The sequence below is a fragment of the Ammospiza caudacuta genome, chromosome 6 (assembly GCF_027887145.1).
Source record: "Ammospiza caudacuta isolate bAmmCau1 chromosome 6, bAmmCau1.pri, whole genome shotgun sequence".
NCBI lineage: Eukaryota > Metazoa > Chordata > Aves > Passeriformes > Passerellidae > Ammospiza > Ammospiza caudacuta.
In genome coordinates this window covers 18,693,517-18,720,359 of record NC_080598.1, presented here as the reverse complement: position 1 = coordinate 18,720,359, position 26,843 = coordinate 18,693,517, and the positions used below count along the sequence as shown (strand labels likewise).

The 26,843-nt window shown below is 40.3% G+C and overlaps 1 protein-coding gene across 1 annotated transcript in view; it reads left to right on the top strand.

Annotated features, from left to right (window-relative positions):
* Positions 1-26,609, top strand: part of KCNQ1 (potassium voltage-gated channel subfamily Q member 1) — a 329,407-nt gene extending 302,798 nt beyond the window's left edge. The window contains exon 18 of the mRNA XM_058806463.1: positions 24,562-26,609. Coding sequence (XP_058662446.1) covers positions 24,562-24,765 — 204 coding nt within the window. The 3' untranslated portion in view covers positions 24,766-26,609. The remainder of the gene's footprint in view (positions 1-24,561) is intronic.
* The last annotated feature ends 234 nt before the right edge of the window (positions 26,610-26,843 follow it).

Genomic DNA, 26,843 nt, shown 5'->3' with positions numbered 1-26,843 from the left:
CACAAGAGCCTGATCAGCAGAGATTGTCAGCTACACTGGGACACTCCATCAATTTAATGTGGAGACAGAAGCCCCTTTGGGAGTACCTGGTGGTGGTGAGGGGGAGAATTACAGAGACCAGATTTTTGTTGGACTCGATGATCTTAGAGGTCATCTTCCTACCCAAATGGTTCTATGATTCTGTGAAACATAGGGAAAAAAATAAAAGTGGAGTGAATGTATTTCTACAGGGAGGGTCTTTTCCTCAAGAGTTGTCTCATTCCTGTGGGCACCAGAGGCAGAGGGGAGTGCTCCGAGGGTAGGCACAGCAAGCAGAGGGAAATCATTACGTTGGGTTTTTTTTCTTATCAGTTCTGCAACTTAAAACTACCCTGAAGAGACGTGTTTCGACAGAGCTCTTCACACTTCCAAACAAAAGAGCTTTTCTCTCTTCCTTCCCCCCTCCCTCCCTCCCTCCCTCCCCCCCTAGTTTGGATGTACGGCTGGAGAAAAATGATTGCAGGCATTGTCTGGCAACAACAACCGCAGAGTCTCTTCTGGAAACGTGTTGGGTCAGGTTCATGAGCAAGCATAGCGAGAGAGAGAGAAAGGGGGAGGGGGGGGAAATCTCCCTGGCCAAATAAATAACTCAGTTTTGGAAGATGCTTCACCAGTGTTCCTGCTGTTCTGTAGCAGCCTCAGCCAAGATCCAGCTATGTCAGTTGTTTAGTCATTGGTAGTGGGAGAGGTGATATGCTAACAAAAGTATGCAGTAACAAGCATTTAAAATGTGATGTTTTATTAGTTTTTCAGTAAATACAGAGAGATGCTAATGACTAATTTCTGCTCCTAATGTAATTCATGTTGTGAACATGAAAATGAACAGAGAAATAATTTCTCAAGAGTCTGGATCCCTTCACTGACCCTGTGCATGTTTGCAGTTAAACAAAAGAAACTAAATTTCTACCTATGCATGGCTGAAAAAATACATCTATAGTCTTGTCTGGGTAATGTGACAAAAGGGTTTAATGTAACCTAAGGATATAATTTGAGTATAAAATGGGGAGCTGATTAGAGCAGTAAAATAATCAGATGTTAAAAGAAGCAAATACAGGAGAGTGTAACAGCTAAAAGCCCCGGAGTGGGAATCAGGCCAGCTGGGGTTCTGCTTCCATTCAAGCATGCTGTGCAACTCTGAGTAAGTCAATAAACCTTGCAGTGCTTCAGCTCGACCATCTGTAGAATGGAAATAATAAAAATATTATTCCCTGTCTCCCCAAACTGCAGTGAGGCATTGAGATGAGTATTGAGTCAGAGTGCTGTGAGTTGAGAAAAGACAGATTTAAACTTTCCCAAAGTTCAGAAGTTTGTATGCCCTTAATTTCTATTTGGGAAGCTCAACTCCACTTCTGCAATTGTAAATCTGTTCTCCTCCCAGCTCTGTAGCTGCTTGGAATCTGTTTGCCTTGTGTGAAGATGTATTTGTGTCCACCACAGTGTCACTGTGAGTCAGAGGGGTGTGTTACACTTTGGGAGCTGTGGCAACAGCAGAAACGTGCACAGCTAGGGATGAAAAATGGAACAGAAACCATGGGACTAGTAGTTAAATTCTTTACATACTTCAGAGCTCTCTGTCTCAAACAATCCACTCAAGACCCAAATCTCATGAGCCCATGCTGTATACTTTTAATTATGACAGCATCTTTCTTCTTTGGGTTGTTTTGCAGCTGTGAGATGGAGTGTGCTCTGGAGCCAAGGTATCACCAAGACATATCTTTGTGCTTGTCCCCCTGCTCCCTGAGAAATGGGATGAGGAATGATCTCAGTGCACGTATGTGCTCACAGCCTTAAGTCTTGGTTGGGGCTTAAGCCTGTGCAGCAAAGGGACAGTTGGGACACATGAAATGCTTCACAAGTGAGCCTTGCTAAATTAGCTTTGAGTTGTTTGTAGCTATAAATTGTTTTTCCTCTTAAATTTCAACTCTGATTCTGGGTCATAGCTGGAAACAGAAGTGCTGAAATACAAATCCAGCCTTCCTGGTGTGTTTAGCTCAACGTTGGAGTCTCCAGAGGTTGAGATAAGTTCCAGAGATTATTCCAATGTTTTGTTTGCTCGTTGAAAGTAATTTCCAGAATTCTGAATAGTTCAGAAGGTGAAACAATCAATTAAATACACTCACGTGCATACTCACTTGCACAGAGTATCCCCAAGGTGTTTAATGGGGCAAAATGTTTAAAAGGCACCAGGAGCCCAGTTCAGGAAAGCTGCAAAAACCTCAGCAGTTTGGACATGCAGTCTCTTCAGGGGCTGCAACTGGAACATCCCACGTCTTTTGTGTGCTACATGTAAGCCAAATAGCAGGCAAAAGAGCAGCACAGCTATTTCGTCAGAGTAAAATGTACATTTTCTGTAATATGAATTCGTTCATTTTGCACTCCAAAGTATTTATAAAAATAAATACACACATGCAAAATATTTTCCTTTTTCCTGTGTTTGGTTGGCAGTGGGGTTTTTTTTCACATAAACCTCACTAAAAGTCAGCCATATGGGAAGGGCTTGCAGTGTGTTGTAAACAGCAGGTTCAAATCAAGGCTAAACCAGTGCTCTTGCTCCAGCCAAAGCCACAGGGTGCTTCAAACTCCCATCTATTGCAATATTGGAAACAAACTACTGTGCAGTAAATTGTGAGGACTATTTTTTCATGTTGCTACTCTTATATGAATTCATTTTCTTTCAGCTATGAACTTGGGTGAAAAATATGAGACAGAACAAAAGGAGGAAGGAAAACTTTTTCAGTTAGAGAGTAATTTTTTTCATGTTCTTAAGTTTATGTTGCAAATTACTGAGAAGATAGTTTTTTTACATGCCCTAAAATTCTTTACTTCTTGATATATATTTTATTTTATGTTTGGAAAGATGGAAGCTGAGTCCTGAAAATCAGCTTGGCTTAGATACTTCAAAGCAATTTTATAGTTCTGAAGTGACTTTGAAAAAAAATTCTTCCTTTTTTTCTAATTCTGTGAGTTTTAATCCTGGTCTGTACAGATTAAATGCAGATTCTGTAAGAGTCAGTAGAATCTTTGGGAATTCTCCATGTATTAAGTTTCCCATGAAGTTCTGAAAGTAGAGTTTTGCCTTTCTTATCCTATTGTCAAATGATTAAATATATATATACACATGTATTTTAGTTTTTAAGGCAGTAGGCGTTTATCACCTAATCATCTATGTGCTACTGAAGTTGAGAAATATTAAAGCTCATGGTTTACTCAAAGACATAATCTTTTCTGCTCTAGATTGACAAGACCTTACTCTCCTCTCATTGACTGTTTTTCAGATGTGTCTGTCACTGACAGAGCTCCGTGCATCCTGTGTATTACAGTGGCAGGACTCCAAGGCAGTATTTGGCTATCAGTTTATTCACTAGATTTTTCATTCAAAATCCCCCTTGAGCTTTTCAGTATGGCTCAAATAAATTATTAGTTGGCTTAGAGTGCTGGCTGTAAATATTTGGGCCTTTATTTGAGCATTAAAAAAGGCCTGGGAACTATTTCAGGGAAAGTATTATTAACAAATTCTGCATGATAAAAATCTACTATTTGTTTTGGTTTCTAACCAGGATTTTTTATTTTGGGGGAAAGGCAGGGAGGAGGTTGGTGGCAAGGAGAGCCATTCATATCAGAAGCAGTGTCATAATTACACTGAGTTACAGGGTCTGTCTAGAAAAGAGGATTTTAAACATTATACAGAAGTCTTTATAGCCAAAGAGGGAGATTCCTGTGGATGCTTGAGGAGTGTCCAGCAGCTGGGTCAGTGGCCTGGTACAAGAGTCTTCCTGGAAGCAGAGGTTAAGGTTAAGGTTTCATTAAGAAAGCATTTCAGACAGTCAGCAGGCACATCCTGATTGCCAGGAAATAGGTATTATCCTTATTAACTCTTTGAATGCAAGTATTCCTGGGAAGCACCCAGAACACGAGCAAGGTTCCTTCAAAGGGCAGTGCCCCTCTGTGTTTTCCAGAATTACCCTGTGCAAGTGGGTTTTCCATGCACTGCTCCTCAACATCTTCCTTGCCTTTGTTAAATTCCTTTCACATGGTGCTTCTGGTTGTGCACTGGTCCTGTCAGGAGTGGTTGAGATTCTCCATTGGTACTGCCAGGTGTATCATGGAGCGTGGAGTTTCCCTGTGCAGCCTGCAGATCTCTCTGCATTCCTTCTTTAGCAGGGATATCCTTCATAAACCCGAGTTTCTTACCATCCTCAATAGGCAACCAGGGCTAAGATTTCTGATCCATGTCTCATAAAACCACATGACCAGCTCTTAATGTTTTCTTTTCCCTCTCTATTTTCCCTGGTAATCAGATCAATGTGTACAAGAAATGGCTTAACAAATTGGGCTATAGGATCAAGATGGTTTCTTGTATCACTGAAACTGAGTAAGACCAGAGATTAATGGAAAATTTTCACCTCTAATCACTAGATGGATTTATATTTTCCATCCATTTCTACTAAAAGTCTTGGAGAGACTTTTTTTAGTCAAAATTTGAAAACGTAGACTAACACTGACACTAATTGACTGTGCAGATTGAAGCACCTTCAGGGCCAGCCCTGACCTGAATGCTTTTGGGAGTAATCCTAAAGTGTGTTGTTGATAAAAATTAATTATTCTTGACTGAGCTTCTGCTGCTGTTAAAGTTGATGGCCAATGTCTGGCTAGCTTTAGAGGACCTCCATCCCACTGTATTTTCACAGTGACCCCCAGCACAGTCTGCATGTCAGACTCCCAGGTAAAACGTGCTGCCTGTTCACCCTGAGCAAGGCTGGAGATCAAAAGGTGCACTTCAACCATCTAAAAACTCAAAGGTTTTTTGGCAATCTTATTACTCTGCAGCATCAGCAGTTGCAGTTCTGTACAGGGAAAACCAGTTCCTCTCCCCAGGGATTTCTGCTGGAAACAGGTAGTTGGGGCCACTTAGAGAAACAGGCAATTCTGCGGTTTTGTAAATTATTTTCAAACTGATAGCCCTTGTGGCAGGTGGTTCTTCAGAAGCCTGTCCAAAGTGCTTCCCCAGTGTGCAGGTACTTGGGGCAACATTTTAGGAGGGCAAGCTGGTGGCAAGTAAGGACTGAGAAATGGATGGGCTTTGTCATGGAGAGGAGATGTTATTCAAATAGTAAGAAGTCCTAAACACCTTGTTTTAGTTAGAGGTGGCAAAAATCAGCCTTTTTGGGAAAAGAAGTTCCATTAGAAACCTCTGTGTTGTCTTATATGAAGAGGACTACTTGAATAATATTTTCCATTGAACCTTCTTGGAATCATTGATTTAGACTTTTTCATTGTGGTCAGCATTTTAATCCAAGGACATTGAAAGGCTGTACTTAGTCTGCTTTGTTGTCTTTTTATTCCTTTCAGGCCCTTTGGAATAGTGATAGACTTTTTAGTCTTTTAATGAAACATTTCAGTACTGTCAACATTCATTATTAAGCTAAAGTAATTTATGCATTTCCAAATTAAAATAGTTTGCCATCTCCACTCCTTGAAATATCTTGATTTTTTAGAGGTTAAAAAAACTGTGATATGCCATAATTTCCCATACAATAGAAATCCTATTTTCTGACCAAGGCATGTAATGGCAGCCCTTTTTTCTGTAAAAGTAACCAAAAATGGGGTACTGAAGCCAAGTAGTGAAGCAGTTTGTCTTCCATTAACTGTATTTTAGGGTTTAATATGCATACACACCTCTTGATTTTGGCTGTCAGGAGTGCTTCAAATACTTACCAAAACTTTGTAAGACATTACCTACTGTAAGACTTTATTTTAATTATGTGCATATTTAGCCAGCTGTCCTGAAATTTTCCATTTGGGGCATGTCAGACCAAAATTTATAGGAATGTTTCAGCTGAAAAGCTTCAGCTATTCCAAGCAAAAAGATAGGAAGAGACACATCCTTTTCTACATATTATTGTAGTTATTTTTTAAACCTAGTAAGTGTTTTGTGATGTTCTCCTATATCCATATTTTGGAATGAAGAGTTGAAATTCATCTGGGAGTTGAATCCCAGGTACATTTACTCTTTCTATTAAAAAAAAAAAAAAAAAAAAAGAAAAAAAAAAGAAAAACCACCCATCAATAAAACACACAAAAAAAAAAAAAAAAAAAAAAAAAGAAAAACCCAACAGCACCAATTAAAAAATGGATGAACCAACAACGAAACAAAACCTTGACTTTTTATTTGACCAAAGTAAGAGCATCTGAAATCAGACATTCTTAGGAATATTCAGATGAGTAGGTGCTGATCACCTCTCTCTGGCCACCAGTGTCAGAACACAAGGAAATGGAATGAAGCTGCATCAGGTGAAGTTCAAGTGGGACATCAGGAAAAGGTTCTTCACCCAGGGGGTGGTTGGACACTGGAACAGGCTCCCCAGCTAAATGGTCACATCACTGAGCCTGACAAAACTCTTCTGAAGGCCGAGTAATAGAATTCTTTACTGAAAGATGCGTAACTACCCTTTCTTCCCCTTCTTTTTTTTAGTAAGAATGTGTGAGCTGCAGGTCAGATGTTTAGAGACATCCCTTAAGTGATTATTTTCTTTTTCCCTGAAGCATGGCACAGTTTGTTGTTTCTGTGGCTGCTTGCATAGAGGACTCTGCAGAGTAACAGCAGAATCCAGATTTCCTTCACCAAATAAGAAATCAGAATATGGGACTTTATTTCCTAAGCTGTATTTTTCTAAAGCTTCAAGTGATAAGTTCCTGAGTAACTACTGTTATTTGAGCATATATATTCCTGCAAGAGGTTAGAGGGCTGCTGTTCCCCTTCTGTGCTTGGAGCCTGTGAGCCCAAAGGCTGAACACAGCTCTGAGATTTCAGCTTATAAACACAGGTTGGAGTAGACTTGTAGTTAGTAAGTAAAGGGTTAATGAAGGAAGATGAAGTTGGTTCAAACTGAAAAATATTGGTTCAGTTCCTATGTTTAGCCCCAGATATTTTATGTGTGAGCACAGGAAAGACATTTAATCCCTCCATATCTCAGCTGCATATGTTTAAAACAGGAATGAAAATCTGATCTTTGCTCCACCCCTTGCTTTATCTCATCTTTTTAGATCATGCATTTTTCAAGGCAAGGCCTGCTTCTCTGTGTGTGTGGACCTGAAGTGCTATTACTGTATAGTAGGAATAGTAATAATAATAAATAACAACATTTGGAGTTCAAATTCTGATAGACAGCTCAGAGCCATTACACATTCAGGAGAATGAAACACAGTCAAGCCCAAGACAGCAATTTTCATCTGAGACCAAATTTAACAGTTTGGCAGGGCAACCAAATTTGGTGTTATGTAAGCTGGGCTTTGCAACTTCAAACCCTGGGTTTATTTATGTTTTGGGGGATTTTCCTTCCATTTCCATACGGTTCAGTCTGTAACTGGCACTGTTTTAGGGCTGGCTCGCTGTGGGTTCTACCCTGCTGCAAACGACATTTGGAAATCTGAAAAGAAAGTTTCTTTAATTAACTGAAAACCAGAGCCCATAGTCTACTTGATATGAAAAATAGACCAAATTATAGTGGTATTCATAGCCTGCTGGAATGGTTGGTTGTTTTGGAAAAAATTTGTTTTTAAAGGAGGCTTGCCAAGAAACTGTTCTGTCAGGAAATGATAAATGGCAGTTGGGAGACTTGAGTGGCCTGGGCTGTATGTGTGTGCCTTGGTAAGTGCTGACTCAATCCTGTGTGCTCCTGATGGCTCCCACATTCACAGCAAGGGAATTTACAGTCCTGATTCACACACTCATTACTGTCCTGCAGTTCAGGACTTTTACACATGGCCTCAGGATTGTTTTATCTGAAAACAATGCAAACACATTTCTTTAAATTACACTTCAGATAAACTTTTGGTTTTCATTACTTTTACAGTGTATGCTAGAAACCTTGCAATTTCTTTTCCAAGACTATAGTTTGTCTGAATATTCCCTGCCAAGTTTGGTGTTTTCTGTTTAAGTTGTTTTTTTTTTTTTAATAGTATGTTTTCTATGAAGCTGTGAAGTTTTAAGAAATTTGAATAACAGAACAGTGAAGGCTTGGCTAGAATTTGCATGACAGGGTTGGGTTTTAAAAAGTAAAAGAAAAGACTGTCTCTGTGCACTGAAGAAAGGTTTGCTTTACACAATGCACCATTTAGTCACAGGAGTTCTTTGCAGTGACATGTGTCATTTACTAGATTCTATTACTGTAGGGGATATGTTGCGTGCAAGTGGACAAACCTTTGGAGTGTGCTCTTCTGAGTGCTAACTGTGATCCATCTTTTCAGGGCATTTATATTACCTTAATCCCATTGACATCAATAAGTTTACTCCTCATTTACTCTGGAATGAAAGAGGAGTGAACTGGGACTATTGTATATTTAGGCGACATTGTTGCGAAACATGTCCCGTTCCTGAGTCAGCCGAGGGAGAGAGAGGGGCTCATGCAGTACACAGAGCTCAAGGCATTATTGTTTTTCCAACGTTGCCTAATGAATCTGGCTGAAAAGGGTCACACAAATGGTAGAAAAAATTTGCATCTACATGTCGATGAAAATTTACGCTGTGTGCTTGTAAAAATGAAGTACAGATTAAAGAGTTTGGAGATAATTTGATAGAAAATATATTGATTCATTGCCTTCAGCTTGAATGTTATAGTTCCTAGGCACCTTAGGAAGAATTTGTGTATTTGGTCATTTGCATCCTTTTTAGCATTCACATAGGAGGCAGTTGTGAAGATGCCAAATCCTTCAAGGATCCCTTCTCTGCCCTGGCTCTCCATTATTTTTCTGCCCTGGCTCCTGTTCTTTGCTATTTCTGAACAAATCCTGCCTCTGCTTCCCTTTTATTTACCCCATATATGGCACTGGGGCACGGAGCAGCTGCAAAAAGCTGGATGGAGAGCTCTGCCCACACCCTCAGTGCTCCTTGCCTTTGGAAAATGCCGTTACTTGGGGCAGCACGACACCTTGGCTGTGTTTAATTGAAGGCAGCAACTACCTAAAGTAACCTTCTGCTCTGTGATTTCCTAGTGACAAACCTGCTGACAGCTTTTACATGCAGTGATTAGGAGAAGAGTAATGTGAAATGCAGATATCTCTGCCCCCTGCAGCCACTTAGATGCTGGTCTTCACATAATGTGCCATTGATTCTGCACATTTTGCATATTGAGCTGAGGGAAGTACCAGTGCTGATTAGCATCAGTGTGAACAGGGAGTCTCTGGGAAGGACTGAACATGACTTCATGGGGAACTACATCAGTGAAAGAAATGAATGCTGACCTTGGCATTTGAGTTCCAGCATAACTGTAGGTGCATAAATAGCACATGCAAATCACAAAGTGAGTAAAATTAAATTATTTGGCATTTCTCCCATGCTTACAAGGGGCATGCTTTGCTGTATCAGGAATTGGTATATAATGAGAGATGGGAAAAAAATGTTATTAACATGTAAGTCAGAAGAATCACAGAATCACTAAAAGTAGTGCTAAACTTCAGATTTCAACAGCAGTTTCTGATTACTCTCTTCATTTTCTCTATTCATTCCAATATTTTGTGTCCAGCAATGGGGTATCCCAGTCTTTCACCTTTAGAGACTTCAGAGTGTGAATCTGTTTCCAGGGTTGCCTAGTTTTGCAGCACTGGAATGACTGCTCCACAAATATAATGATGTCTGTCTCCTGGGGTGGCTGATTTAAAACCTTTGCCATGAGCAGTGACCCCCGAGTGAGTGAAGTGCGTAATTAGTACAGGTGTTCACTGTACTAACAAAAGCATTTGGAGGCTCAGGGACAGTCTGCAAAGATTGAGTTAATGTCATTTTCCACACAGGGCAAGCTGCTTTGTCCAGCGGGGACATACAAGCCCTAAATTAACTGTAGAATTATAAACAGACCATAATTACAATACATAAGGAGAGAAACCTCATTTTGACCTCTTGTATTGTGCTTTCACTTGTATTGTGCAAAGTTACAGACTATGTGCTTCACTTCTATCCAAATACATGCATCTTCCTCAGTGAAAAGCTCACCAGGAGTCGAGGGCACTCAGAGAGTAAGGGAAGTGTGGAGCATTTTGCAGCAATGCATTGCAAACAAGCTTGACAGCGTTTCCTCTGCGTGAAATATTCCTCTAGAAACGGTTCCCTGGAAAGTGGCACTTATTTCTATTGCATTGGAGAGATGCTGTGATTTGAACAAGCTTAGCTTTAGCCAGAGGCTTATTTTGCTATTGTACTAGATGCTCTGTTGTGCAGCAACAGGGGGGGGAAACACAAAGAATCAAGATAAAGTTATATTTGTGATGATGTGTCTGTGTGTCTGCACATCATCTGCAGGCTGTGGATTTATTAGTTTTTAAGTCAGTAGAGCTGTTGTATAAATAATGCATATCAGAGCTGGTCCCACATGATGTACTCACTTGCACATGTACACTGTGAGAACTCCCTGAGCCAGAGAAAAGTGCAACCAGACCTCCTGTGTCCTCTCTGAAAATCAGCTTTTAAAAGGCAGTGTCAGACACTTGTGTCATGATGGCAGTCCTTGTCCCTTCTAGAAGCATGCACTGGTGTGGTTGTTGTGGGGGTCTCAGGCAGTGTGGGTGCTGTTCCTGCCTCAGACATTGTTTGCTGCAGAACCTGAGGCCAGCCATTTCACTTTCTGTTGTTTCCATTTCTTCAGCCATGAGTACTGGGTATAATAAACATTTTGAGGCTTGGAGGTCAAAAATGAAAACAGAAGCACTTGATCATGTTTATAGTCTTTGTTATTCCCACTGCTGTTCTGGATTTATCTTAAAACTTAGATATAACTTGAAAAGTTTGTTTCTTGATGGCCCTGGTATTTTTCAAGTCCAGGTCGGATGGGGTTCTGAGCAACCTGATCTAGAGGAAGGTGTCCCTGCCCATGGCAGGGGTGTTGGAACTATAAGGTGATATTTAGGGTCCCTTCCAGGACATTCTGTGATTCCATAAAAATATAAATCAACAGTTCAGGTACTATGAGCAGAAGCATCTTGCACCCTAAAGGAGCTGTGATGTTTGAGACTGAGGTAAAGCCCTTTCACATTTCAGAGCAGATGTGTCAGAGCTAAAGCTATCAGTCAAATCCCATAGAGCCATCCATGAAAATGGATGAAAAAAAAATCTTCATTAATTCTGAATTATGTTAGCATTTTAATCTGTAAAGTCCTTAGTAGGTACAATGTGACAACTTTTTTCAAAGGTTGCATGATTAGGGGTGAATGAATTTCTCCTGAGTAGCTGATTAGTCTATCCATTGGACTGGGGCAAAAATATTACTTAACGAAAGAGATTAGCAGAACAAAGAAAACAAATTACTCCAGAGTAACCTCTTTCACTTATTCAAGGAAAATATGCAAAGAGAAAATAGGAAATGCCTGCAGCTAAACCAGTTTGTGTGGTGATACCCAGATCTTCCAAGCAAAGCATGGTCTGGCCCCTGTGAACACCAGTGATCAATCTCCAGGAGGAGCAGGCTGCAGCTTGCCTCAGACACAGGGTGCTGTCTCTCTGCTGTTCCCTTCCTGGAGTGCCACTGTCACTGAAGTCTCCCTGGCAAATGCCCAAGACAAACTCGGTCCCCCTGTGGAGGAGCACCCTTTATGTGACAATTAAAGTGGTGTCTCTCATGACTTGCAGCTGCTGAAGATCCTGTAGAGCTCTTTGGCTGTCTCAGACAGGGTTCAGTACCTTCTGTATGCCACCATGATGCTTTCCCCTGCTTTCACTGTATCACTGCTTTTTGTTCCTCTCTGTGAAGGCTGAGGAGTGTGACCCTGTGCTGTGGAACAGATGCTGCCTCCCCATCACTGAGAAGCTACATTTTGTTATTGATTTAACAGGGATAGTGCAGCCCTCGATGGCAGGGGCTGGGTGGGAGAGAGCCAGCCACGTGTTCATGCTCTGTCTTTGTGCAATTGTGCAATTATAACAGTCCTGGCTGGAGGGGGAAATGGAGAAGGGGAACGTCACAAAGCTTTATGGTCAAGACTGTCACCACCTCTGCCTGAAGAGTCTTCCAGCATTTCATCATGTCTGGACTCTATGTGCTGTGTGATCTTGTGTAGTAGCCTCCTCTATCATAATATAATATTACAAAGCCCAAAGCCCTTTTTAGTTTTGAGCAGTAAATGGTCATCATTATCTTCAGAATGAGCAATTCAGGCTACTGCTTAAGAACCAGAAGAGTAAGAGGTGGATGCACATCTAACATCTGGAGCTGGGCAGATCATTTAGTCTTCAAGCCTGTCAAAATGATTAATCAGCTAGGAAAGACTGTGAGCCTTTTGCTTCCACCACAGAGCAGTTGCTTTTGCTGCCAAGAGATCCACTTTTGAGTCATGGTTTACCATCCAAACAAATGCCCAGCCTGGCTGTATTCCTAGAAGAAGTTACTGACAAAGAAATGCACTAAGGATTTTTTGTTATCTTTGTCATCCATTACATTTTTCAACCATGTTATTTTGTCAGGAACATTTGCTTACTTTTGAAGGCATTATAGCTTAAAATGTTATGGAAAAGAGCCTTGATATTTTAACTGACTCAAAACCAGAGGGAAATCTGCAATGAATTGGGAAAGTTAACCCATGCAGAACTTGCCACCAGCAGCAGTCAAATTATGTCTCTTAGTTTTCAAATGTATGAAGCCTCCAAAGTCTTGGGAAATTGGCTTAACACCATAAGGTTTTATTTAAGCAGTAGGAAAAAAAGGAAAGAGATATGAGTCTTTAAAATCTAGTTTTTGATACCTTGGTGTATACAGAAGACCTGTTTTTGAGGTTTCCTCTGCAAGAAAGTTGGTCAGAAGTTAACTCTGGAAATTGAAGCTGATATTCTTGCATAGCTGGTTGGCTTCAGAATTTGAAATGTTAAGCAAAAATGTTTAAAACTACAAAATGCGTAACAAAATAATCACTTCATTCCCCCCGAATTCAACTGGCAGAGCTGTTGAACTCCTGCAGGCATGGTAATGACTTTGTATGACCCATGAAATTTGACTGAAAACCCTTCTTCATTAGCAGTTGGTTGCCTTTGTTGTAGTTTTGCTCCTGGTATCCCTAAGATCTCCTAGTTTGCCTTTATGAATAACACCATGACAGCCAACAAGCAGTTTCTTTTCCTTGTAAACATGAGTTTCCACTGGTAAATATATTACATTCTAGTTCACTCATTGGTTATTTGCTGGCTTGTGATTGATTGTATCTGCCTCCACTTTTTGTAGTGCTCAAATGAAACAAATGAAATGTGCTTTTGGGATGTCTGTTGATTTTAGAGGGTGCAGATCACCTGCATCTTCTCCGGATTTCAGTGGGGTTTTGCTGGATGCTTTAATTTCTACCACATGCAAATGGTTTTATATTTAGAAGATTCTGAAGGAGATATTTCCAAGGATATGATTTCAGCAGAATTGAATGATATTTCGAAAGGCTGGGGGAGTAGAGTGGGCTCATAGACTTTTTATCACCACTGAATTTCACCTCTGATCTCTGTGCAGCCCCTGGGAATGAAAAGTGCCTTTGGAATTGTGTGTGGTTTTCTTTCGTTCCACTGAGCTTTCCCACTGAAATTTTCTGTCTTGCATCTGTGTCTTTGTAAAGCTTAATGCAATGGCAAAACAAGAGGCTGCCTCCTTTCTGAGGAGCAGGCTCAAGCCAACAGGAACACAGCTCTGGTTTTGTGTGTTCAAAATGGGTGCAAACTTGCCACCTTATTTATCATCAGGATTTCTAACCTTGAGATGCCATGGCCCATAAATGACTTCCCCATAATAATATTTCTCAAAGTATTTCTGGTCTAATTATTCATGCTGAGCTTGTTCTCTAAAAATTTCTCTTGAAAGAATCTTTTTAAAGATTTTTCTTTTGAAAACAAATTCATGACCACATCAAACAGAGATTCATGTTGCCGTTAGTTTAATTACCAGCAGCCCTCAGGGAAAACTCACTCAAAACTCACTGTTGTTGTAATTGCTTCTCTCCCTTTCTCTCCCCCACTCTTTTTACCTTTCCAGTTTTGATTGCTGCAGAAGTCATCATATGGTTACTCATTTTTAAGCTCATTTTAAGTACTAAGGGGGTTTTGCCCTTTTTGCCCATATAGAAACTATCAAATTATAAATAATTAGTAGAATCTGGATGCTGAAAAAGGAGCTGGCCAAAACAAACCACTTTTTTGAGATAACAGTTGAAGTTATCTTTGTTTTTAACTTTTTGGGCAAAAAGGCAGATAGTGATGTCCTCCCCAGTCTCATGCCATAAGATCAGATCCATAACATGTAGATCTATTCCAGCCATGAAAGCCACTGCACCTAGTCTGGCTTTATTCCCTTTGAAAAGCAGCATGGATGCCTCATTTGGGTGAAGTGCAAAGCATAACATAAGCAGTGCTGACCTAACACGACATGATACATGGCCGATTTGCTTTAAAAAGAGCAGCAGTCTCAAATCTGTTTTGAATTAGAAAAAGTGTTTGAGGGAAAGGAAGGAAAAAGGGAACCATTTCGTAGCAGGCATCTGAAAAATAACAGTTTGGAGGAAGGAGGAAAAATTGTCAGGCAAAACCTTACAGTTAAAGCTGAAAAATGTATTTCTAACACAGGGGATTATGAGTGTATATCTTACTCTTTGTTTTTTTTTTAAATAAAATCTTGGCAACTTAAGTGCATACTATGATGGTCCAGAATGAGAACAGCTACTCAAAGGTGAAATTATCAGCAGTACTCTGGCAAGAGGCTATTAGTCATAGTCCCAGTATCATACAAGAGCCAGAGCCAAGGATTCAAGAAGCAAAACATTCTCCTTTGGAGAGAGGTCAAGATTAGTCACTTTTGTTTTCTTTATTGGGGGGAGGGGGACAGTGGGGGTTGGGTTGATTTGGGGTTTATTTTGTTGGGGAGAGGAGTTTTGGACATATTTTTATGCCAGTTGGGTCTTGTACTCTACACTTTTTAACCCCAAAGTGCTGTAAATATGCCACTGTTCCACACGGGGAATGGGAATCTACAGCTTGGGGAAAGCTGTTGTCTGACAGCCAAACTCCTGACAAGGAAAATATGGAGTGATATTCAGAGGCTGTACTGCCGCGGCGCAGCCAGCAGAAAGGGTCCTCCAGAGGCAAGAGCTACGGGGAGTTTTCTTCACATCTGTGGAGCTGAGGCATCTGAAATACAAGTGCCTGTTGGCCAAACAGAGAGCCTTTCTTTCCTCTGCAGAGAGGTACCGGGGTGCTCAACGAGAGGGACCCCCAAGGAGAAACGTTTTGCTGGACAAGAAGGTGATGGAGAATGAGAAACCAACCTGTTTTCCAACCCCCTGTCTCGATAATAGAAACCAGAAAAGTGCTGTGAGGTTTTCCTTGAGACTGGAAGATGTGCCCAGGACAGGGAGAGCATTTTTAAGGTTTTTTTAGAGACACTCATCCAAGCTGATGTTAGGAATGTTTATTGTATCTGAAGGTGGGCCGCTGGCTGTGCTGCCTCAGTTTCTCCCATGTTGTGCTGGCAATACCAGGACTTATCTGCTGTGCTTTGGTGCACCCAAGTTTGCACAGTGCTGCAGATGCACTAAACATGGAATCATAGACCATCCTGAGTGGGAAGGGACCCACAAGGATCATCCAAGTCCAACTCCTGGCCCTGCAGTTGACCATCTTTATTCTAGAACACTATTCAAACTATTACACAGAGATAAGGGGCTTTTTTCCCTGGTTTCTTTGATCAATATTTCCTCTATATTTCTTGTTATCTCAAGCCTGTTTCCCATCCTCCATAAGGCTGGATTTCAATTTAAGCATAATTTGGGAAGCTGTTTATGATTATGGTGCTGGATGGATATCCAGCGATTTTTGCAGATACGTTAACTTCTAATACTTCTGGTATCATTGATTCACTTGTAAAGAAAAAATCCCTCCCTTCTTGCCAACTCATGTCTTATCTTCAAACAGAGAGGGAGGAAAGTTGTGTCTATTCAGAGAGATACTGTTTCCTGAAGGTGGGGCTAAAGTTAATGAAGATAAGCTAATTCTTGAAAATATCAGAGTATTCAGTTAATAGGATAGGGGGATTTGATCATCTTTAGCAGTTCTGATGAAAGTTGTATTTATAGACCCTCACCTTCACTTTCCTGGCTTCATGCCAGGATGGAAAAATATTCCAAACTCCCTTGTTTATCTACTGATACACTGCTAATTTAGAGGAAAGGGTTAAAAAAAAATCTGACCTTTGTAATATTTTAGAAAAAAAAATGCTGTATCCTAAGGCAGTGCTGGGCCAAAGACTGTAGATTTTGGATGCTGTTCTAACTTGAAAATTTCCATGTGTTTTAAGTCTCGTCTGATTTATCTAAAACAAGAGTCAACCACAAATTTTAATTGCTTGGCTATAGCCTTCTGGATGCCAGATAAATCTGTGAGTGTTGCTCACATCTGGGCATGGACTGAGTGCTGGGAGGCCAGCAGGACAGGCCTGGGGAGTGGTGAGGCAGCAGATGGGCCTCGTGGCCCAAGACTACACCTAGAACTAAAGAAAGGCTCTCAGAAAAAGCTGATTTCCAACAGTTTGGTTGCTTTAAAGAAGCCAAATATTTTTGCAAGTTGTTAATAATGGCAACAAAAGCGCTGAACAGGGACCCCAGTTCTCTGCTCTCTTCTTCAGGGCAGCTGTTTCCAGCCCTGCTTCTGACCATCTCCTGCAGCCACATCCATCATGGTTCTCATTCCTGTCTTGACTTAACAGCATTTTAGGTCATCCCTTCCCAACATTTTTACCCTCAAGCCTTTCTGAATCCTCTCCACTTCTAAAAGAATCATGGAATCATCGTAGAATGGCCTGGGTTGGAAGGGACCTTAAGATCATCCAGTTCCAGCCCCCTGCCATGGGAACACCTTCCGCTGGACCAGGCTGCTCAGAGCCCCATCCAGCCTGCCTCAAACACTTCCAGGGATGGGGCATCCGTAACTTCTCTGTGCAGCTTGTTCCAGTGCCTCACCAGCCTCACAGCAAAGAATTTCTTCCTTACACCTAGCCTAAATTGTCCCTCTTCCACCTTGAACCAAAAAAAAATAATGCTAGAAGTGCCGTTCCAAAATCTTTCGAGGTCTTACACTCCCTAACAGTCCATGACCAAATGCATTTCACTCTCCTGTAATTTAATTCTCCCAATTGCCAGCATCCTACCGACCTCTTTGTTAGGAGTGGTTTGTATTCATCTTACCTTGCTTCTGTCAGTCAAGCAGCAAGTTATAGATGAATAATCGTATGAAGGTGACCTGTCAAAAACCAAACCAATTTGTTTGTAACCTTTGATTTCTACTTATTCCTCAAAATGTTTAAAATCTTAAAGGAATTGCTCTCTTACATAAGCACAACATCTGTTGTTGCTGCTTATTTCTTCATAGGGAAAAGTGGCAGTATCATAGAAGAGAGTTTTGATAACCTGCTGCTAATAGTCTTTATTTGGTCTGCAGTATTTCATATTATATTATTTATTCCATCACATATTACTGAAGTGGCTTTTTCATGTCAGTTTTTCAGTTTTTGACCCATCAGAGCATGTCTCTTACTGCCACTGGTTTCAAATATAATTCAGGGAAGACACCTAATCTGAAAAATGACATTATAGTTGTAACCTATCCTATCCTAAGAGTCATTAAAGAAATGGAGCTCAGTGAATAGTTAACCAGAAGTGTCATATTTCCAGAAACTTTGAGGAAGCTTTTAGAAAAACATGCTTTTCTTTGAGAAAAAGAACATTTGGAAAAGAAAAATTATTCTCTGCAGTTTAGTTACTTGCTAATCAAAATTGCTTCCCCAATCCTAATAGAAAGAACAGATGCATAAATCAACCGTGTAATTTCTCCCATTTCCTAAAGCTTGAGCATTTGCTACTCTAGATCTTGTGCTGCACAACCAGAACAAAATTCTTCAAACAAACAAAAATTACTTTAAAGTGCTACAGGTATTACAGTCAGTAACCAAATGGCTATGTGCTGTGTTGCTAGTTTAATTCCCAAAGGAATTTTTAAAAACTGTGGTACAAAATTGAGTTTCTTTACAGTACATTAGAAATTTACTGTAGAAGACAAGCCCTTTGTAATAGTTCACTGATATCAAGAAAACTTCTGGAGAATCAGAGCCAGCAACTGGTTTATAAATCCTGGTTGTTGCTGAGCTCTGATCCTGGCTCAGTGGCTCAAAATTTTCTCCCCAGGGTCATCCCCCTCTGTTGAATGCACAGGCAGCACACCCTGATCAATGGTGAATTCTCAGCAGCTGTTCAAGGGCTCTTACTACAAAAAATAAGTGGTTTTTTTACGCTTTTGAGCAGTGTAAGATAAATATTTTCCTATAAAAATACACAGCAAGACGAGAGCAGCAACAGTCTCAGTTTATTGAAAAAACAGAACAATTTTTAGTATCTCAAAGCAGAGATTGTCCCTGATAGCTTTAGGCAAGAGAGCTGATTTTAGAACTCAGGGTGTAGCAAGTCCCTTTCTTTCCAAATATGCTTTTTTTCCTGAAATATACCCATTTTATTTGTCAGTTAAGACAGTGGTTACAGTGTTCATATAATGTTTTCATTGACTAGAAAGAGACTTGTTCATGTAACCCTCAAAACCTGTCAATTTTGTTCCTCAGAAGCTCAGCCCTCCTGTTTTCTGAGCAATGATCAATCTTACAGTAGAGTGTTTTTTTCACTGGCTCCATTTCTTCTATCCTTCCCCTGGATGCCACACACGTATTTTCTTCTTTGGCCAACTCTCAAGAGAAAGTACAGACAGTCTGGAGAGCAAATCTCCCTTCATGCAGATTGCATTCTCCTTTAAACACCTCAGGGGCAGGAATATAACCTCCAGCAAAACTGCTGCCTCATCTCAGGCAACAAAACAAACACATCAAAGATGGAAGTTCTGATAGGGGGTTTTGCAAGAATCTGGGATCTTGGGCATTGCAAGTGGAAGGGAGGCACATTCCATGATTTTTGAAGAATCATGCACCTGAAGAAAGAAACGTTCTTTAACAATACTGAAACCATTGATCCTGCCACTATAATAGAGAAATCTTTACAATCAATTGTCCGTGAGGATTCCCATACCTATCCCTGAGCTCCTCTAGAAAGCCACCTCTAACATCATTCCTGTTCCTGTCCTCTGAGCATAAACTTTTATGCTCTGGGATAAAGTATTGACTTTTAGAAATGCTGATACCAACATGTGAGAGGACTTAGCAAGAAGAGGAGCCAGGGGAATTTCTCTCTGAAGCTTCCTCAAGTATTCTGAAGAACTTAAATAGGAAGAATCCCACCAAAGACAACTGTGATTTATAACCACGTTTTCTTCCAGAACAGTCTCAGTGTTAAGTACCACTGAATACTGATACATTCCTTCATAACATTGCCATTAACAGGTATCATAAGTTCTGGAATATTTTTTGCCTTTCATTTTCTTTCCAGCTGAGTCATTGGTGTGCCTGGTGATTATTTTGTTGGCAGAAAGGATCTTTTTGTGTGTTTTTATGAAAGATAAAGCTACCTTATTACTCAGTATGGTCCTGAACAGCAGACATATTAGAGATTTGATACAACATGGAGAGATGCTCAAAGAAAGCATCATTTTTTATTCTACTAGAAGTTTGCTACACTGCAGAACGATAGGGTCCTCCTTAGAAAGAGGCCACTAGAAGTGCTGAATACATGAAGGTCTCCCCAATCTTCTTTGGGTGTTTTGAAAAATTGCCCTAAAGAATTAGTTCTCTTTGAGCCAAAAAGCTGCACCCACAGGAGTGAATGTTACTTAAGTCAAGGCAGCAGACTTGGGAGTTTAATGTTGTAAAAGCAGCTGAAATCTTCCTTTATCACATTTTCATTCAGCTAAGTGTTGCTTGCATCCTGGTTTCCCTCTTTTCCTTTAGCAGCTTCATGCTTGGCTCTCTTTACTGGGAACAAGGACAGCCCCCCGAACCCACTGAGCTGATAAGAATTCTCTTCATTATGGACAAAACAATCTGTTCAATCAGTGAACCATGTTAAGAACATAGGTAGTTATAAAACAGCATTCTGTTCAAAGGGACTGTGATTTTTACCCTTAATATTTACTTTTAAAATCTCTGAGTCTGAGAATGACAAGCAGATGACACAGCTTTAATCAACAGTATTAATCAACCTTGATCTCTGCAGATTATGGAGCAATACTTGGAATAACCTATTAATAATTTGTGGTCTTTGTGGCTGAAATTATGCCAAACTCAAAATTTTGTCCTTCAGCTTCTCATGGCTGAAAATACTGTTCCACTCAGCTCTGTAATTGTGTCTGTCATTGCCTTTTCTGGTAAATTCCTATAATTAGTTTTGGGAGTAGGTCTCCAAAGTGCTACCCTTTAGTTCTCCTTTACAGGGGAGCTTAAAAGAGACCCTTCTGTCCCTGGAGCTGTCCCTGGAGCCAACCAAGCTTCTGTGTTTTGTTTTGGTTTGGTCATTTTGTTTTTAAAATCAAGGAAATAAATTCATTGCCTCATACTATGTTCCAGATCATACCATGAACTTTTTCTTAAAATTACAAAGTGTTTCAAGATAATACAGTGTGAAGATTTGCAGAATTTTAATAGATAAAAAATAATAGACAATTTTAATTGGAAATTATTTTGCTTTTTCAGCAAGAACAGTCTCTGTCTTGTTCAGTAGCACCTCCTGGAATGCCTTTGATCCCTTTGCAAATATTATTACCTTTGTAAATGATGTCACTAAGGCTATGAGAATTGGGATTGTTCAGCCTGGAAAAGAAAGGCTTTGGAGTGACCTACTTGTGGCCTTCCACAGCACCTGAAGGGAGCCTACAGGAGAGATAGAGAGAGGCTATTATAACTGCATGTTTTAACTTCTCCTCATGATGTGACATTTAAGATCTCTGTGCTAACCTTTCAGCCTTCATGAGGAACTATTTGGTTTTGGGTTGTTTTTTTTTCTCAGTGCACTGCATGGATGGGATTTCATTCATTTCTAAGAGATAGATTCAAAATTGTTTAAATCTTCTCTCCATCTGTGCTCAATCTATGATCCTTGGGTTTTTACTTTTTTTTTTAACTTAGAGGATGGAAAGATTTTGTATTCATACAATATTTCAGTCAGACTTAGGAATAACTGTGGTGTGTAATTTCTGAAGTTTCAAACACCGCTTCCTCTTCCCAACAACTGTGAAATACAAAGGAAATTATTTTGCATATAAAGAATCTGATCATCCAAACATCATGCTTCTAATGAAACATAAATCAGCTACAAAGAGCTTACTTAGTTTTTCCTAAAGGAAACAAATCAGTCTGAGTTATTTTTCTATGTAATTAACAATGTTTGCTGTTTTAAGGAGAGAGATCAGAGTTGTTCAAAGCGGTTAGGATTAGAGCAACATCAGCAGTTTTTCTGTTTGCTTTACTTTTATTCCTTCTGGCATCAGAGCTAATTTCTAATCAAGTAAATGTGTTTGAAAGTATGATTCAGGGGGGATGATACATTTCTCCATGCTAACTGCCTAAAGCTGGCTTAATAAAAAGGATATTGCACACAATGACATTTTTCTAGTGGGTATAATTATCTCTACAGCAAGCAAGTGAATGATGTATTTCAGGATGTGTGTTTGGATGATGACAGGCAGATTGGGCACGTTAATAAGCCAGGCTGTTCACCAGCAAGCCTCTTTTTCTGGTACATCAGAGGCCTGTGATGACAGTAGAAGCTGCCTTCTGGTGGCTCTTACTTCTCCTTTTAAAATATCTCATACTTTAAGCAGATACTCCTTTGGCAGAATTAAAAATGGGGGCCCACTGCTGCCTCGTTTGCCAATGTCATCTTTGCTGATAGAGGCCCGAGAAGCAGAAGATCCATGTACAGAAATCCAGACTCTCGTAACATCCAAAGAACATATTACTATTTGGGATTGATGATTCAGTCCAAGGTTGGTACAGAGCCCACTGAAGCCAATGGGAGTCTGTGCTTGCCAAAATCTACCACTGAGTCCAGCATGTCTTGGAGCAAGCCTTTCAGGGGCACTGAACCCCCTGGGAAATGGAGAGCAAAACTGATTAAACAACTAAACACCAGCAGCTTTCTGGACCTCCCTCCACAAAATCTTTGTGGCTTTAGAGCCCTACCCCAAAGAGCAGGAACATGGACGACAAAGGTCTTTACTTTCAATCTCATCTGGCTCAGCTCAATAGCAATTAGCTCCTGCCTCTGCTTCTGTGGGCCTCCTGCACTCCACAGCTGCAGCAGCCAGGCCTTGTTGCCTAGAAGAAATTAGACAATTATCTCTGGGAATTTATTTCCCAGCAAGAATATTCACTTCTCACTTCTCCCCAGTACTTCATCACCAAGATGCACAGCTGTTGAAGGACTATCCAGATCTCAGTCCAACCTACTGTCATGTTCAATAGTTCATCACTGCAAGAGTTTCATGAATGCACGTTTTCCAGATATATCTCCAGCCTGTGTTCCCTCTGGTAATCCCTGCCTGGAATCACAAATTAAGACACATATGCATATAAAAATCCCCCAGTTCATTTAGAATGGTTAGCAAAAGGACATTTCTTGTAGAAGGAAAAGTTGTCTTTTGCATTCTGAAGATAGCTGTTTGTGTGGAGGCTTTCACTGCAGTCCTTCCAGAAGAGTTGTCTCAGAAAACAAACAATACCTGGGCAGTGGGCGATGCAGGAATGAGGTGTTTTTGTAGGTTTCACTACCACTGATTTGTGCTGTGACACTTACTTGGAGCATCACAAGTTTGCCATCTGTAATGGGCACCATTTGGGCAAAATGTGTCTTTTTTTTTTAAGGGAGGGAATAAACAGTGATGAAATGAGAGCCTGATGATATGCTCAGTTTTCCATCTGTGTTTCCTTCTAGAAATCTTGAACTTATCTGTTCTTCAGCTTCCTCATTTCATAGAATCTCATCTTTCAACAGTCATTTCCATCCAGAATTACTAGTGTTTCATGTACCATCTAGGGTGCTTTGCCTAATGTTTTCAAAACCAGCTGCAAAGTATAAATCTCTGGCACCTCATATTTTTAAATCACTGTATCTGCTTCCCTACCAGTTGTACAAAGTGTTTGAAAAAACCCAGCATTTTCTCTATGGTGGAAAAACATTTTAGTCTCTGCTGAAATCCTCCAGGTTTGTTGATGTTCTGCTCAGCCTTACTGTCTTTTACTATCCTGTGTGATATTTGGATGACAGCCAGGCACATATAAATTGCTCCCACTCATGCTCTCTCTGGCAGTTTTATGTGCCTTCCACTACTTTCTAGCAGATATTTTAGGCAACAATTTATTCCTATCACAGTTTTTTTTTTTTCTGTTTGCTTTCTTTTCCCTTTCTAAAAAGTACTACATCTCTTTGCCTAGAATTTACTCAGTGTTTTGGGATCCCTGTGGATCAATGGGTCAGAGACTGCAATGATAAAATCAAGGCTTTCTTATTATGCTTGAAGAAGCAATTAGGAGGCATAAGGCAGAGTCTTACTGCCTAATTTCAATGCTTTTACCACGCCAAGGGTCAGAGAGTGGGCAGGACTTTGAAGATAGAAGTGCCTATCTTGCCCTTGGGATATTTTGCTCAGTGAAGAGAGGAGGCTCCCAATGCCAGATAAAAGGGGTGACACTCCTAGAAACACCTAATTCTCAATTTTCCTCTGAGTACCACAAATGCATGCCAAAAAACATCCATAAACTAACCTCTCTTAAGTATCAGCTTTTTAATTATATTTTCTCCTAAACATTAGAAGAAATTCCAGAAGAAAGGAGGTGGGGGGAGAAGAGAAATTAAATAATTTAAGGAGCCTCTGTCTAAAGAAGAAAATGAGCATTATAGATACAGGCTGAACCTGGAGTCCCGCAGTCAAGAAATTCATTTTCAGCCATCTTAGAATTCTTGGTTCCTTGCTTGCTGGGGATCATGTCATTTCAGATGACAGTCCTAGGGAATGCTGTATCACTGGGTTTTGAGAGCATAAAACTGACTCACGTCCCACTCCCAGCTGCAATTCACTCATGGCAGCAAAAACACCGATGGGCATTTTGTGGCCTGAGTTGTTAATTGAACCCAAATGTAGCAAAGAGCATCACTCATAAGAGTTGATTAGATCACTGCAAGTCAAGCAGCTATTTACTAGAGCATATTGGTATTATGAGGACATAGAAGCATGCTACAAGTCTATCATTTAACAAAAAAATATATATGGACACAATACTAACCAGAAAAAGCCCACAGAACTTCAGTTCTGGAACTTAGTTCTCTATCACAGCAGATCTGTTTAAAATCCCATTTGTCATGTGTTCAGCCAGATATAAAATAAGTGTCAAAGCATACACCAGAGGTGAGTATTAGCAAACTTGTCCCCATCCAACCCTGACCTATTGTATTAAATTTCTAATGATCTCTGTGAATCTGTGGTATCTTCACAGAGGTTGCTGTGATTCTAATTAATATTACACGTATCCTACCCTGTTTGTTGCAATTTTCTTGCACGCTGCTCCTAAAGAACTCTGCCCTTTGCCTTTGTAGGTGACACAAATGGACCAGAAGCTGAACCTCATCACGGACATGCTGCATCATCTGGTCTCCCGTCAGCAGGGGGATCAGGGCAACAACAGATCATCTCAGAGAGGCAACAGCAGCGTCAGTTCCGAGCTTTTCCTCCCCAACAACACCCTGCCCACCTACGAGCAGCTGACAGTACCGGCAGGGAACGAGGATGACATCTCCTGATGTGGTGCAAGCCTGGGTTGGGTTGTTCCTACTTTTCTCCTCTGAACGGGACTGAGTGTTGAGAGCCAGGGGGAAATTAAGTTCATCAGCCAACAAAGAAATCGTGTAACTGCTGTATCCACACCACTAATCTCAAACATGCTGAAGTTACCCACAGTAGCCAAAGGATTGCCAGGCTGTCTTCCACCAGGCAAAACTTCTGGAAGCTCCACGTTGATTTTGCTCCTGAACAAATGATCACAACTTATTTCTCAAAAAGACCAAAATTATGTAAAACAGGCAAAATGGCAAGGATTTGGAGCTCCTGTAATAATAATAATAATAGTAATAATAATATTCTAATAATACTTGAACTTAGAAGGAAAAAAAGTGCATTCTGTTTATGAATCTGCAGACAGCAATTTATTTCTATTACTAAGGTTTTTAAAACAAACTAGGATAACTTATGTTGTTTTTATTGTATAAACATACACTAACATTCTAGACAATAACAAACCACATACTGAATTATTTTCTTTTTCTGTTTTATTTTAGTGTTACTACATAAACAGTTATCAGATAATGACCAGATTTTTAAATCTGTTTTTCTTCAGGGAGGAACTAATCCTTAATCTGGAACAATACTATTTATAGTGGAAAGTGCTATAGATTTTCTAAGATATCAGTTTTTCATGGGGAGACAATAAAGTATTATATAGCAAAAAAATTCTGCTTTCTAGAAAATTGTTGCCAAAGAATTTATATGTAAATAGAAAACACAGTGGTCTGAATGTACTTGTCCTGAGCATTTTAAAAGGAAGGCATTCTACTTCTTAAATCTACTGGTTTTCAGCTTACAGATGCCAAGAATAACACAAGAGGCTGAAGTGGCTGGACTTCACTGGTCAAGTGTTTGAGCTGACCACTCACAGAACATCCATAATCCCTGCAGGAATCAAGGCTTCAGTTCAGGAAAACATCTCTAATCCACACAGCACATATGGCAATTTTAATGTTTTCTTGAATAACGCCTTGAGAAACTCAACCCCCTTCAAGAGTGGGTTGGTATTGGCAAGTGCCAGCTCTTTATCTAGAGATTTGAGGGCCTCAGCTGTGACCCATGGGGCTGAACCACGCTGCCCCACAGGATGACTGCAATGAAACCAACAGTGTTGCCTCTGTGGGAGCTCTCACACACACAAGGTGAGCAGGAGTTGGGCTTTGATTACCAAGGCTGAAATTACCGAGCCCTTACAGAGACTCAGCACCTGAATTGTGTCAGTCTTTAAAGCTGACAGCCTCAGGAAAACATCCTGGTAGTAGTGGTACCTCAGACTGCTGGAGAAATGAGATGCAGACAGATTTATCAGCTCTTGCACTTTGAGCATCCTGCACATCCAGTGCACCCTGTCCCCCTCACTGCACAGCCTGTGCCCCACAGTGCTCTCCCTCTCCTGGGGGATGCCCTAAAGCCTCACACCTTGGCACAGCAGTTTATTTACCAGTCTTTTGACCAATACTACCAATCTGAAATACTGATGCATAATAAATTAGATCACAGGGAGCCTCCTCATAGGGAACTCTCACATTCTGGGCTTTCTTTCCAACATTTCATCTCTTTGACTTGGACTGCAGTGAAAGTCCTATATTAAATATCCTGTATTTAACTTTCCAGATTCTGTTACAGTTATCCAGCCTCTCTGTTGTACAGTAGGTAAATGTTAAGGGTGTAGAAATTTACAGGCATAAAGAAGAATTGTATCAGGGCATTATGTTTTCATGGAAATCAAAATTATTCTCATGATTTTGAACATTTTTAAATGAGATTCACTATGTAATTTCAGGTTATCAATCAGCCTGTTAATTTCCTAATAAAATACAGGACAAGAGTGCCATGTCTTTTGGTTATTCTAAAATCCAGACACTTGATATACACAAGAAAGCAGATGGCTTTTCATCTCCTTTCTCTCTTAGCCCACTGTTCAGTGTAAATATACCTTATTTGCAATGCATGACTGTAAGGCTTCTGCTGATTCTTCACTAGAGAAATAAAAGAAAATCTGGACTTTATCAGCTGGGATGACTGGAGAGAAAGGTGT